This window comes from Pogona vitticeps, chromosome 1 (genome assembly GCF_051106095.1).
Source record: "Pogona vitticeps strain Pit_001003342236 chromosome 1, PviZW2.1, whole genome shotgun sequence".
Taxonomy (NCBI): domain Eukaryota; kingdom Metazoa; phylum Chordata; class Lepidosauria; order Squamata; family Agamidae; genus Pogona; species Pogona vitticeps.
Genome location: NC_135783.1, coordinates 349,572,607 through 349,587,985, shown reverse-complemented (window position 1 = coordinate 349,587,985; position 15,379 = coordinate 349,572,607). Strand labels below are relative to the sequence as shown.

Here is a 15,379-nt window from a genome sequence, read left to right as displayed (position 1 = left end):
GAAGTGCTACTGGAAGTAACTGCAACTAAGAAATAACCTTGAAAGTCAACAAATGTCCAGCAATTGTGGTCAGTGGCTCAAACGATGAATACGAGAGGCACTCAGGACAGTGTGAAGAGTCCACTGTGGTATAGACTGGCCCCATGGAGGGTAAAGGTTTGCTGTACCATGGGAAAACCTCTTCATTTAGGGTAGCGAGTAGTAATTTTGGTAAGTGCCAGCCAATTGCAGAAATAGAATTGATTGGTAGAGGGCTTCCGGGAGTGTGATAATATGGAGTTTATTGAGGAGGAATTCTCCATGCCATGAGGTGAAGAGCTTGTAGACCTGGACGGTACGTTTTCCCTTGATTCTGGGTCAGAAGATGAGGAATAGACGGGGGTCTCAGGGAGCCTGATGACATTGTCAGCAGTGTTGTGAACCACAGCCGTATGGGTCAGTATGGAGCTATGAGGATCACGGTGGCATTGTCATGTCATATCTTCACTATTATGCACAGTAGGAGAGGTATTGGAGGGAACATGTACATGAAGCAGCCCTTACAGGGCACCATGAGGGCGTCTCCTTGAGAGTTTACCCCTAGTCCAGGCCGTGAAAGATAGATGGCACACTAGCTGTTCACCTCAATTGCAAGGGCATCTATGGCAGGGAGGAACCAAAAAAAAAAAAAAATCTCTTGCAGATTCTGATGAATGTGCAATGATCCAGAGATCACTCTTGTATTTGGTATGTTTGCCTGCTCAGATGGTCTGCCCATGTGAAGTCCTGGGCGGAGATGTGCATAGCAGACAGAAAGATGTGGAATTCTAGACACTACTCCCAAAACTGAACAGTCAGGTACAGTAGAGGAAGAGAATGGGTGCCTCCCTGTTTGTTGATGTAGTACATTGCTGTTGCATTATCCGTAGTAACTTGGACAGCCATGCCTAGGTTGAGAGTTAGGAGCGCCTGAAATGCTTTGAAGATGGACAGCAATTCCAAAATTTTTTTAAAAAGAGAAAGTTTTACTTCACTGACCAGGTGTCGTAGATATGAAGACTGGTACAGTGGGGTCCCATCCGACCAGACTGGAGTCTGTCGTGATTCTCGAGGTAGGTAGGAGTGGAGCAAACAGTCTTTCCAGGGCCAAGTCTTCTGGGTTGATTACCAGCAGGGTTGGTGTGCAAGCTCATAAGTAATCTGGAGGCATATGTAGGGCGTATTTTTCATGGGGTTAAACAGGGCAGATGCCAGGGCTGTAGGGACTGCCTCTTGAGCCTCGCGGGCTTTATGACAGATGTGGTGGAAATCATGAGTCCCCGAAGATTTTGGGCCTGATGGGCTGTGATCCAAGACAACGGAGGGGAGCAACATATCAGGGAACAAATTTAAACCATGCTATTCTGGGAAAGGAAAAGCTCTTGCCGGCCAAGATTCCAATACGGCCCCTATGTGAATACTCGAGGCGCCGTCGAGAGCTGAATGGCAAGGCGGTGAACTCTAAAATGGGCCTTCCTAGAGAGAACGGAGATCTATAAGGCTGAACGTTGTACGACCATGCTGTTTTCCTCATTCTTTGAAGGCCATCTAGGGATCGAATAACCTAGAGCCATCAAAGAGCAAGTCCCCTATTCCAAATCTGACATAATCATAAATGTTGGCTGAACTTAGCCAATCGTGTCTTTGCAAGGTTACCCCAGTCATGAGTTGTTTGGAGGTGGCCTCGATAATGTGATGCGCTATCACACTCTCTTGCTGAGTGAGGGACATGGCGTCTTAATGGAGAGCAAGCCCTTTCGGATTAAATGCTGCTGGGGCTGCCTGAAGAGAGGGTAGTGCACAGTTAGAGAGGCTGACATGGTAGGCGCCCATAGCTGCCATGTAGATGAGCTTTCTCACCTCCTCGCTGCTCGGTGTGGTAGATCTCGAGCGTGATCTGGCTTGTGTGGCGTCCACATCCACATAAGGAGGAGGATGCCTAGTTAAAAATCTGTATTGGTACCATAGGTCTTGTACAGATTTTCTACAAGCCTGGACATTTTAGGGACAGAGAAGGGCTTTTCCCAGGTCTACTGAAGCAAGCAGAATAAAGATGGGATAAGGGACAAGCACAGGGAAGGCACTGATTCCTCATCAATATCTGCATAAACCTTATCAGACCCTGTTTGAAGTTGATGCACTGTTAAATCAAGAGCCTTATCGATTCTCTGTATCATGTTAGAACATGAATGAAATTCGGAAATGAGGGATGGAGGAAAGCCATCACAAATATCAGAGTCTGGCAGGGTCAGGTTAGGAGTGGTCTGGTGCCATGGAGTCAGAAGACTCAGAGTCAGAGTCATGGGAAGTAAAAGAAAGTGGAGCATCAGAAGTGAAAAAGGACTTCTGGTTTCTTTTTCAGTATCCTTCCTCATATCATCAGTATTCAGTATCTTCCTTAAGAATACTTCCTCAGTACCAGGCGTTTCTTCTGGGCATATATTGTTTGTCTTCCGCTTGGTACCGTAGCATGGTACCAGCACGTTTTAACCTCCTGGTACCAGCAAGTTTTAGCCTTCCGCTTGGTACCAAGGCATGGTACCAGCATGTTTTAATCCCCTGGTACCAGCATGTTTTAGCCTTCCGCTTGGTACCAAGGCATGGTACCAGCACGTTTTAACCTCCTGGTACCAGCACGTTTTAGCCTTCCGCTTGGTACCAAGGCATGGTACCAGCATGTTTTAATCCCCTGGTACCAGCAAGTTTTAGCCTTCCGCTTGGTACCAAGGCATGGTACCAGCATGTTTTAATCCCCTGGTACCAGCAAGTTTTAGCCTTCCGCTTGGTACCAAGGCATGGTACCACCATGTTTTAACCTCCTGGTACCAGCCTGTTTTAACCTTTCGCTTGGTACCAAGGCATGGTACCAGCATGTTTTAATCCCCTGGTACCAGCATGTTTTAGCCTTCTGCTTGGTACCAAGGCATGGTACCAGCATGTTTTGACCTCCTGGTACCAGCCTGTTTTAACTTTCTGCTTGGTACCAAGGCATGGTATCAGCATGTTTTAATCCCCTGGTACCAGCATGTTTTAGCCTTGCGCTTGGTACGAAGGCATGGTACCAGCATGTTTTGACCTCCTGGTACCAGCATGTTTTAGCCTTTTGCTTGGTACCAAGGCATGGTACCAGCATGTTTTAACCTCCTGGTACCAGCAAGTTTTAACCTTCCGCTTGGTACCAAGGCATGGTATCAGCATGTTTTAATCCCCTGGTACCAGCATGTTTTAGCCTTCTGCTTGGTACCAAGGCATGGTACCAGCATGTTTTAATCCCCTGGTACCAGCAAGTTTTAGCCTTCCGCTTGGTACCAAGGCATGGTACCAGCATGTTTTAACCTCCTGGTACCAGCCTGTTTTAACCTTCCGCTTGGTACCAAGGCATGGTATCAGCATGTTTTAATCCCCTGGTACCAGCATGTTTTAGCCTTCTGCTTGGTACCAAGGCATGGTACCAGCATGTTTTAATCCCCTGGTACCAGCAAGTTTTAGCCTTCCGCTTGGTACCAAGGCATGGTACCAGCATGTTCTTCTTCGTGGACTCTGTGAAATCACACTAATGGGTTAATCTGCGCTTGCGCAGAAGGCCTCGGAACATTCTAGAGCTTAAAGTAACACTTTTGGCTCCGCCCCCCCAGGACCTCATGGTCCGCCCGCCCTAACAGCCATTCAGTTCCATTTTTTCCGCTGCTGCAGTTAGGTCTCCTAGCTAGAGCTCCGTGAAGGATTGGAAAGATCTGGAAGATTCCTGAGTTTTGGCTCCGCTTTTCTTGCTTCAAGGGAAGTACTTACTTCATTTTATTATTAGGGGAGTTTTTGGACTGTTTCTGAGGGCTTCCCTCGCTCCCCTACCCCCTTTTTTTTCCCCCCTTATTTCTTGGACTGTTTTCCCGCCTTTTTCTCTTTTATGGCCTCCAAGGCACCATCTTCACCTAAAGTTACTTTTAAAAGCTGTGCCGCCTGTTCTAAAAAGATCCCTTCCACAGACGGCCATCGTTACTGTTTATTTTGTCTTGGGGAGTCCCATATCCCCCAGACTTGTCGCCATTGTGAACGTTTTACCCGGCAAGGCCTAAGACTTAGAGAGCAACGTCTCCGGGCAGCGCTCTGGGAGAAATCCCTCACCGCACCTGCTATGGCAGCGTCCTCTGCGCCTGCAGATTCAGCTCCTGCACCTGGCCCTAAAACTAGGGCTAATGGCAAGTCAGCTACGTCTACCCAGAAGGTTTCTAAAAAATCCAAGCCTCCTAAGAGCCAGGCCACGGCCGCCATTCCTCCCCCGCCGTCTCCGGCGGCCACGCCTCAGCTCCAACCGTCGCCTTCCCTGCCTGCTCTTACTCCGCAATCTCCTATTGAGATTCACTCCCAGGCGTCGTCGGTAGCTTCTTCTCCACCATCCTTACCACCGCCGACCGATACGCCGGATATACCCTTCTTCCCATCCCCTAGGAAGAAGAGAGCCAAGACGAAGCATTTGGAAACAGCCTCTAGAGATTCCCGGTCTCCGAGCCCCTCGGGACCGAAGGTCTCCCCCCACGGGGCTCGACATTCTCGCCCCAAGAAACGTAAGAGGCAGGAGGCTATGGAGGACAAAACCGCTCCGCTCAAGCTTTCCAAGAGCTATTTGAGAAAATGGCGGAAGCAGATGCAAAAGCTCTATGACCCGCGGCTTCTTTACAGCCTCGCTACGCGGAGTTCCTCATCCGACTCCTCATCCTCCTCGTCGGTCTCCTCCGCTTCTTCGGTACCGTCGGTACCGTCGGCCCGCGATACCGATAGGGGTAGACGACGACACGCCCACTCGGTACCGTCCCCTTACGATATCGGAGCCAAAGGGTCTAAACCGATACCGGGAGGACCTTCCTCCTTACGGAAGGCAGAGCAACAGACCATACCGACCGGTATACCACGTCGTACCACCACCGATACCGGAGCCGGTACCGCGCCTCTCGGTACCGACGCGGCGCCACCTAAACCGAAGCGGCATCGCGACACGGTACCGCCGAAACCGCGCAAGAAGAAGCGCCGCCACGTTTCCTCTGACTCGGACTCTTTTCAATTGGATCTCCTCGATACCGATACCGATCCCGATACCGGGCACGGTACAGGACACGGTACCGAGCACGGTACCGATACCGGACCGAGGGGCAAGAAGCGCTCTAAACGCAGAGACAAGTCGATACCGGCCCCCGTTTTTCCCATGCCGGAACTCCCGCTCCCCCCGTCCCTCCCTTCTGATCATCCCGAGGACTCCTCCTCCGAATGCTCTTTTTCGGATACTTCGGCTCCTAATGATAACACTCCGGACTCTGCCATCATTGATAAGAACCCGGTTTCTCCTGCGGCCGATTTCCCTAGCTATTCTCAACTGATACATAGAATAGCCTCCGCTTTGGAACTCCCTGTCGAACGTCCGCCGGAAACGGTCCCCGACAAGGTATACGGCGATATTGATGAGGATCAGAACCTACCCATGCGTCTAGCATTCATCCCTTCACTGTTGCGCACCCTAAAGCAACCTTGGGACAAACCTTGTTCTACCCCTCAAATGTCCAGACGGGTCGAGAACTTATACCGGATTCAGGGATCTGAACTGGATTTCCTTGTAAAACACCCTACTCCCAATTCCCTTATTGTGGACGTCGCCCAGTCTAAGTTTCGGCCTGCATCAGCCGCATCCCCCAATAACAAGGATGGGAGGAAAATGGACATATTTGGTCGGCGTTCATATGCCTTCTCGTCTCTAATCGTGAGAGCTGCCAACTATGTTGCCGCTATGGCGGCGTACCACCAACACTTATGGGACTTAGCTTTACCATCCCTACAAGCTGCACCTGATGAGCTGCAACCGAGAGGTCTCTCTCTTCACCAGGAGGCATCACAACTCATTCGTCAGGAACGGGTCACGGTTCGTCACATCTTGGATGCTGCATCCCGTAATTTAATGACGGGTATTGCCATGAGGCGGCAGGCGTGGCTTAAGTCCGCAGCCATTCCTGAAGACTCCAAGGCCCGTATCCTTGACCTTCCCTTTGACGGCTCGGGTCTTTTTGATCCCAAGACGGACGAGATCCTGAAGGGTCTCCATGAAGCTAAAAAGGCTGCCAGATCCTATGCTGCTCAACCGTTCTACAAACAACGCTACCCATGGAAGCGCCCATCTTTTCCCCCGGCTATGCAGCCAGGGAAATCCTATCCCTACAAGCAAAGGTATTCTCCTTCTTCCGGCTACACCACTAGACATGACCAACGACACAGGACACGTGCCACCTTCAAAAAGGTCGACCGTAAGAATAAACAGGGCCTTTGACTGCTCTACAGCCATTTTCTCTCCTTCCTACGCCACCCGCTTGTCCCCTTTCCTCTCCAGTTGGCTTACCATCACTTCAGACAAGTGGGTCCTTTCTATCATCGCTCGCGGTTACGCGATAGAATTTTTGGAGACGCCTCCCCCCCGTCTAGTTCTTACCCCCCCATCCGACCCTCTAAAGCAAGAAGTAACCACCCTGTTACGAAAGCATGCAATAACCAGGGTGTTTCCAAATCCTGCCAATCCTGGTTTTTTCTCCAGATATTTTCTGGTGACAAAGCGGGACGACTCTTTCCGTCCTATTTTGGACCTCAGGCGTCTCAACAAATTCATTGCCTATCGTCGTTTCCGGATGGTGACCTTGGAAAGGATTCTGCCTCTCTTGCGACAGGGCGACTGGTTCGTCGTCATAGACCTCAGCGACGCCTACTTCCACATAAATATCAGGCACGACCATCGTCGCTTCCTGCGTTTTTCGCTGGGGTCAAGATGTTACGAATTCTCCGCTCTGCCTTTTGGACTTTCCACCGCGCCCAGAGTCTTTACGAAGTGTATGGCCCCGGTGGCAGCTTTCCTGAGAACACGGGGCATAGCCGTCTTTCCATACATCGACGACTGGCTACTGGTTGCACACTCCAGACTTCAGGCGGAGCGACACACTCTTACCGTGCTCCACCTTCTCAAAACTCTTGGGCTGCAGGTAAACTACAAGAAGTCTGTCCTTGTTCCCTCGCCTGTTGCCTCCTACATAGGCGCCACTCTCGATGCCCGCGCCGGCCGAGCATTTCTACCTGTGGAAAGGGCGCGGAAGATGGCTGTTCTCATCAAGAAATTCCGCCCTCTCCATCATGTCACCGCTCACACTGCTCAGAGGCTACTGGGCCTTATGGCCTCCACCACTTCCGTCATCCCTCATGCGAGACTGAAGCTTCGTTCGCTGCAAGTGTGGCTCCTGTCACTCTTCAATCCCCTCTGGGACTTCCCCAAAAAGAGACTCTTGGTGTCCAGGGAGTTGTCGGAGCAGCTGAAGTGGTGGCTCAACCCGGCCAATCTGTTTATGGGACGCCCCTTTGCTCCCATTGCCCTACAAACTCGCATCACGACGGATGCCAGCGACATCGGCTGGGGTGCCCATTGTTGCGGCCTGCAAGTCCACGACCGATGGTCTCCAAAGGAGCTTGCCCTCCACATCAACAATCGGGAACTTCTCGCCATCTTCAAGGCCTGCCGGGCTTTTCTGCCCATCATCAGGGGCACAGCCCTTCAGGTTGTTTCGGACAACACGACGGCGGTCGCGTATGTCAACAAACAGGGCGGTACCCATTCTTTCTCCCTCCTGTATCTTGCTGTTCAGCTATGGGAGTGGTGTCTCCAACATCATGTCTTCCCATCCGCCGTATACATCTCTACTCACGACAACATACTTGCGGATCGGCTCAGCAGGACTGCTGTTACCATGCACGAATGGGTACTGGACCATGCGGTGTTCCTAACACTCTGCGAGCGATGGGGAACTCCCGTGGTGGATGCGTTCGCCACTCACCTCAACACCAAATGCCCCATCTTCTTCTCCAGGGGCGGTCACGGTCCGAATTCGCACGGCGATGCTCTGATGGTGGCATGGAGCAACCGCCTTCTCTACATGTTTCCACCGTTTCCTCTCCTACTGAGAACACTGGTGAAAGTTTGCGACGACAATGCGAATGCCATTCTGATTGCTCCGTTTTGGCCGCGCCAACCGTGGTTCGCGAGGCTCATGTCGAGGGCGACGGAGTACGTCAGGTTACCTTACCTTCCGCACCTGCTCACCCAGAACGAAGGGACAACTTACCACCCGGACGTGCAGTCACTTCACCTCACCGCCTGGAGGATAGTCCCACGGTAGCTCACGTCCTCTCTCATTGTCGTAAACCGTCCACTGACACCCTATACGGGAGCAAGTGGAAGGCCTTCCTGAAGTTCACCGCTTCTCACCAACTGCCCGCGTCGCCCACTACGCTCCATGCTGTGCTACAGTTTCTGGCTTACCTTTTCCAGATGAACCTGTCTCATTCCACCCTGAAGGTGTACCTTTCCGCCATCATAGCCCATCAACCACCAGAGACGGACAGTGCTCTGTTATTCAGACACACGAAGATCAAACGTTTTCTTCGAGGCGTTGTACGCCTGCGTCCACCTACAATTAATCCTATTCCTCAATGGTCCCTCCATACCGTTTTGAACTGTCTCTCAAAACCACCATTTGAGCCGCTCGCCACGGTTTCGGAACGCCTCCTTACCCTTAAAGTCGTCTTCTTGGTAGCTATTACGTCAGCCAGAAGGGCCTCTGAATTGGCTGCCCTGAGGACCGACCCACCTTTCTTGCAATTCTTCCGAGACAAGGTGGTCTTGTACCCTGACGTGTCCTTTCTGCCCAAAGTCGCCACGGATTTTCATGTCAAGCAGCCTATAGTCCTGCCAACCTTCTTTCCCCAACCTTCTTCTCCGGTTGAGAAATCCCTCCATCTACTCGACGTTCGTCGGGCGTTAGCCTTCTACGTTCAAAGGACTTCTTCGTTCCGCCTCTCCAAGCGCCTGTTTGTCTCTTACCAGCCACCCCATAGGGGTCGTGAAGTGTCCCCGCAAACTGTATCCAGATGGATAGTTCAGGTCATCCGTCTTGCCTATGAACTGGCCAAGAAGCCTCTACCGGCATCTGTTCGCGCCCATTCTACCAGGGCTGTTGCGGCCTCCACAGCCTTCCTCCGTGGAGTCCCACTACAAGACGTTTGTAAAGCCGCCACGTGGTCCACGCCTTCCACGTTTGCATCCCACTACCGACTCGACCTGCGAGCCAAGGAGGATGCCAGGTTTGGCCGGGCTGTCCTGTCGGCTGTGCTGCCGTGACGTTTCCCTCCTCCTTCCAGAGGTAAGCTTGCTAGTCACCCATTAGTGTGATTTCACAGAGTCCACGAAGAAGAAAAAGAGGTTACTTACCTGTAACTTTGGTTCTTCGAGTGGTACTCTGTGAATTCACACGGCCCGCCCGTCCTCCCCGCTTTCCGTCACGACTGTCTCGCCTTTAGAGCAGCAGCGGAATTTGGGGAACTGAATGGCTGTTAGGGCGGGCGGACCATGAGGTCCTGGGGGGGCGGAGCCAAAAGTGTTACTTTAAGCTCTAGAATGTTCCGAGGCCTTCTGCGCAAGCGCAGATTAACCCATTAGTGTGAATTCACAGAGTACCACTCGAAGAACCAAAGTTACAGGTAAGTAACCTCTTTTTTTAACCTCCTGGTACCAGCCTGTTTTAACCTTCCGCTTGGTACCAAGGCATGGTACCAGCATGTTTTAATCCCCTGGTACCAGCATGTTTTAGCCTTCTGCTTGGTACCAAGGCATGGTACCAGTATGTTTTAACCTCCTGGTACCAGCCTGTTTTAACTTTCTGCTTGGTACCAAGGCATGGTACCAGCATGTTTTAATCCCCTGGTACCAGCATGTTTTAGCCTTCCGCTTGGTACCAAGGCATGGTACCAGCATGTTTTGACCTCCTGGTACCAGCATGTTTTAGCCTTCTGCTTGGTACCAAGGCATGGTACCAGCATGTTTTAATCCCCTGGTACCGGCATGTTTTAGCCTTCCGCTTGGTACCAAGGCATGGTACCAGCATGTTTTAACCTCCTGTACCAGGGAGGCTTCATGGTACCATCTCTTCTTATGTCTTTTGGTATCAGGAAATGATCTCTTTCTTTGGTACCGGAGCCCGCGGGAGTATCGGGACCTGGGAGGTCCATAGATGTTCAGGCATCTCCAGTAACGGAGGTTCCCTCGGTACCGATCGGTGCCTCTTCCTCCTGATATCAGGGAAGGACGGTACCGACGATGTCGAACTCTCATTGGAGGATTCCGATGAGGACTCGGAGGACTCGGAGGATGAAGCTTCCGCAGCAAGGCTGTATAGCAGACGCGGATAATACAGCTTTTGCATTTGCTGCCTCCAACGTCTCAAATAGCTCTTAGAGAGCTTGAGCGGTTGCAAGTCCTCTTCAGGCGCATGCTCTTTAGCTTCATTGGGGCGAAGATGTCGAGCCCCGTGGGGTGAGACCTTCGGTCCCGAGTGGCTCGGAGACCGGGAATCTCTAAAAGATGGCGCCAAATGCTTCGTTTTCGCCTTCTTGTTTTTCGCAAGTCCTCTTTAGGCGCATGCTTCTTTGCTTTATTGGGGCGAAGATGTCGAGCCCCGTGGGGTGAGACCTTCGGTCCCGAGTGGCTCGGAGACCGGGAATCTCTAAAGATGGCGCCAAATGCTTCGCTTTCACCTTCTTGTTTTTCGGAGAGGATGTTGCAGGGATAATTCCGGAGTAGGAGGAAGCAGGACTGACGACGGCGGTGAAGATGGAGGCGAAGAGCCCTAGGAAAGAAACTCAACAGGAGACTGAGGAGTGAGGACAGGCAAGGACAGGGAAGCCTGTGGTGGCAGGCTAGGAATAGCCGAAGAATGAGGGGTCGGTGGTTATAAAACTAAGGGTTTGGCCTTAGTTTTAGAGGCTTTACTCTTTTCCCTAGGTTATATATGAGGTAAAGGGTCGGGTTCTGCGGACGCAGAGGCCGCTTCAATGCATACACAAAGATTTTTGTGCGACTCTCCAAGGCAATGCAGCTTTTAAAAGTAACCCTGGGAGATGAGGAAGCCTTGGAGGCCTGGGAACAGTCCAAGGGGGGGGGGGAAGGGGGGAAGGGAGGTGGAAAGAGGGAAAACCCTCGCAAAGGGCCAAAACGCACACCTCCCCTCCTAAATAATAAAGTCTTTGTACTTTCCTTAATGAAGAATCGAACAGGAGCCAAATATTTTCCAGGAATTTCCAATAATTTCACGGAGCTCTAGCCAGGAGACCTAACTGCAGCAGCGGAAAAAATGGAACTGAGGTAACTGTTAGGGCGGGCGGACCATGAGGTCCTGGGGGGCGGAGCCAAAAGTGTTACTTTAAGCTCTAGAATATTCCGAGGCCTCTGCACAAGTGCAGATTTAACCCATTAGTGTGCATTCACAGAGGCCACGAAGAAGAACAACACAAGACTATTACATAAGACAACCAGTAACAAATTACAATACAAAAATAGAATAAGTAATAAAGAAAGAAAGAATAAAAGAAAAATCAAGTATTGACAGGAGGGAAGGCCTGAATATCCGTGTTTTTAGTTGGCTTTTAAAGGTACCCAGAATCTCCAGAGGGAGGTTGTTCCAGAGGCGAGGAGCCACTGCCGAGAAGGCCTGATTTCGTGTCTTTTCCTTACGGGCCTCCCTCGGCGTCAGGCTCCTCAGCTTAACCTCCTGACTCGCACGGGTGATCCGGGTAGATCTTGGTGGGAGCAGGCGTTCCGCCAAATATTGAGGTCCTAAACCGTTTAGGGCCTTATAAAGTAAGCATTAAAACTTTGAAGTCAAACTTTCTCTTCCATCAGGCTTTTCCTTAGCGAGTGGGGTCTGAAAGGGTTTTTAAAATGGATTGTTGTGCTCCATTGTTTTAAATGTGTTTAGTATTGATTTTATTTCCGTTTTTCATACTGGTTTTAGCTTTTAAATAATTGCCTTTTTTTAATGGTGTAAGCCGCCTCGGGTCCCTTTTAAGGCAAAGGTGGGATAAAAATATTTTGAATGAATGAATGTTCTCTCCCTGTATTTTGCAGTGTCCCACACAGGAGCTTCCATGTCCTCTGCTTCTTCAGACACTGGAATGAGTCCGACGTCGTCCTCGCCTCCACAGAACGTGCTCGCTGTTGAATGCAGGTGATACTGGTCTTCTCTGCCTTGTGCAGCAAGTTGCTCTCATGGACAGAAATCCTGACCTACCGTAGAAAGTACTCAGCTGGTTTGACATTGCCCAGTATATTCTGTATACTCTTCCACTGCTGGACTGTGTCTGTCTCTTCTCCTTTGCGCCCCTCTCCTCCATATTGTCATTCAGGATTTTTCTCTTTTTTAAAAAAACAAAAACTTCCGTTGTGGGGATTAATTAAATTAATTGGCAAGGTGTATTGTGTGCACTTAGACACATCTCTGTCTTGGTGCTTTTCAAGGTTTTTTTTTTTTATTTAAAACAGAAAAAGGGCACTTAATGAAATCTGGAGACACAAATGTCTAATTAAGCTTTTGGGTGCTATAAGGAAATTTGCTTTAAAAAAAAAAGAATGAAAAACGGGGAGCGAGCACACCAACCCGGCATCTGAACAGGTTCATCAAAATGCTATTGCTGCACTTTTTTTTCACCAAGCTGTATCTTAATCCTGAGTAAGAGTCCCATTGTTTTATTTTTAATATTATTATTTTGAAGAAGCACTTGCAATACAGACCTGCCAAAGTGTGTATTCAGCAACGTGCCCAATTTTAAAGGTGTAAATTGGACAAAATGTATTGTGAAAGGAAGTGTAGTTGACTGGAAACTACCATTGTAATGAGTCTTCCACTTTTTTATAGGATTTTTGAGCACATGATTATGCAAATATTTTAATGTTTAATGTTTACAGTGGAATTGTGAATAGGTTTTCAGTGGACTATCTTATCCCTTGACAAAAGTATTTTGTCTTCTTTTCTATGTAATTTCAGAGTTTTTATTTTGTTACAAAAAGGCAAAAAAATAAAATATATAACAATGAAGTTATTTAACAAGATTTCTAAAGCAGATTTTTTGTGTAAAATAAGGTATCTTGCAACTTGTTAAATATATTTATTCAGACATTGGATGTTGTATTTTTATGTGTTTTTTAAAAAATAAAATAAAATTGGGAAGAAAAAAAATCCGTTAGGTTCACTCTTTCGGTAAAATATACCTGTCACTTGAAAAAAACAATGAAACCCTGCCATATATAGGAGGTTTCAGCCATACCTGCATATGGGAGTGGTTTAATCTGTTCAACTTTTCAGTGTAAAACTAATCTGGCATCTGGATTAAACTTTATCCTGTCTTGAGAACTTTGGCAGTCCTAATACTTCTGTTGACTCTTAAGGAAACCGTTTTTCTTGGGTTGCCATTACAGTGCTTGTCACACGTCTTCATTTGCTGTTTTACTGAAGCTAGTCTTGTATCTGCCAAAGTTGATCTGTATCATCCAAGGGTTAAACTTTACTGCTTTGGCTGTGGATTGTCCCACAGTCTTGAGCTTGTAAATAACTTTCCCAAAACCATGTATTTAAGGCGGTTTGCATAACGCATTGTGTATAAAGTGATTTTTTAATCAATTTTTTTAAAAAGTTCACCTTTGTACATTGAAAAGGGGTTTTATGCCTTTTTCCTTGTTAATATGGTGTAGAGTTATAAGACAGATTATTACTATCCTGAAAATCTAGATAAAGTTCACAATCTGAAAGTCTCAACTGCAAGACTTGGGAAAGAGAGTCATGAAATGAAAGACGGCCTCTTTACCGTTTCATTTTACCACTGTCAGCTTGTGATTCCAGTTCCTTCCATATTCATAGAGACTAAAGGAAAAAGTACTCTTGTAAAAATGCACTTTTTCTGTCCTTTTCTTAAGCAGAGCTATTTCAGTGTATGATGTAAATGAAGCTCAGTGGAGAGCATTAATAAAGGTTATGTTTTTAAACATAGGCTTTATTTTATTTTTAAGTGATTTTGTAAACCTGCCATCATGTCCGAACAGAAGAAACATATGGCTTCATATTGTGATGTAAAGATGCTTCAGAGCTAACTCAGTTATATATTTAATAATAAAAGAAATTATCATTACAGTAAAAATGTGGGTCACATGTATCATGCTTAATTTTCCCATTATTATTTTGAATCAGCCCTGCTTTTCCAATTCATGGACTAGTGTTTGTGCCAGCAGACCCTACTAAATGAGGAAGATGATTCGAGTTATTCCTCTGTGCCCCCCCCCAACTAATACTAAGATTTAGGGGAACCCTGAAAGGAGGAATTTATGAAAATCCTCTCTCCTCGTGTCAGCTGGATCAGTTCTCCAAATAGTTGTGCTGCTTTGTGGTAGTAAAAACAAAAAGTACTTTTGTAGCACCTGAAAGACTAACAAATGTATTTCACATAAGCTTTCTCAAACTGTAGAGCATCACTACTTCTGATACACCACAGTAGACACACGTTTATATAGTAATGTGGAAGCTAGAATGGTGAAAACGAAATGCAAGACCTCTAGTAGTCTTGTTTAGCTGTTTCGCTCCAGAGATCTATCTTTGATGGTTTTTTTGTTCACGGATCGCCACCTTGACATCAAGAAAAATTGTCTCCACGGACCAAAGTATTCCTCACTCACCCAAAGGGTTGAGTACTACTATTTCTAAAATCAGATTTGTGTCCATGTATTACTTGGCGTAAAGGCTGGTGCATGGTATGAACTGCCACAGGACGTTTCTGCAGAAGATCAAATGTGTTGGAAGATCAAAGACAAATTGCAAAAGAAACGACGAGAACCTCAGAGGTTCAACTTTATCCCCTTTGGCTTGAACCAAGGGCTCTCTTTGTTTCATTGCATCCATGCAGGTTTGTCTACCCAATTGTTATGTTTTGTGGTAACGGGCTAATATTTTTCAAGAGTTTTACAGAGATTGAAAAGGCACCCCTTTTCTAATCTCAACCCGCCGAAAAATGTTCCTTGAAGCAGAGACTCCTGTATTTGCTATCACTGTGTGTTTAGCACAGAGTAGGCACTATGGACCATGAAAAAGACAAGCATCATCCTCTTTTTTTTTTTAAAGCTCTACTTGGCATACAGTTGCTTATTCTAATTATATGTACAGATGGAAAATGAGATGTTTTTTACAATTCAAAAAGCCCTGCAGAGTCTGGTGTTCAGGTGCTGATCAGGGAGTAGCGCTTGAAGGGTTGCGGATCCTCCTCCACCTTTCCTTTCAAACCAGCCTTGTGGACAGCCCTTCAGACAGAGAAGCTGGGATGAGGACAGCCCAGCACCTGGTGTCCTTCAACATATTGCCTCTAGCCATGGAAGCTCCATTGCTTGTTTTCTGTAGGGACAGCTGACAGGAACTAGTTTTGTTCCTTAACTCCCATCTCCGGTGCCTGTCTGCTCTTATTTTTATTATTATTT

The 15,379-nt window shown here is 48.0% G+C and overlaps 1 protein-coding gene across 1 annotated transcript in view; it reads left to right on the top strand.

Moving 5' to 3' along the window:
• The window catches only part of ARID4A (AT-rich interaction domain 4A), an 81,401-nt gene extending 67,346 nt beyond the window's left edge, over positions 1–14,055 (top strand). Inside the window, exon 25 of the mRNA XM_072986835.2 lies at positions 11,993–14,055. Within this exon, the coding sequence (XP_072842936.2) occupies positions 11,993–12,096 (104 nt within the window). The 3' untranslated portion in view covers positions 12,097–14,055. The remainder of the gene's footprint in view (positions 1–11,992) is intronic.
• The last annotated feature ends 1,324 nt before the right edge of the window (positions 14,056–15,379 follow it).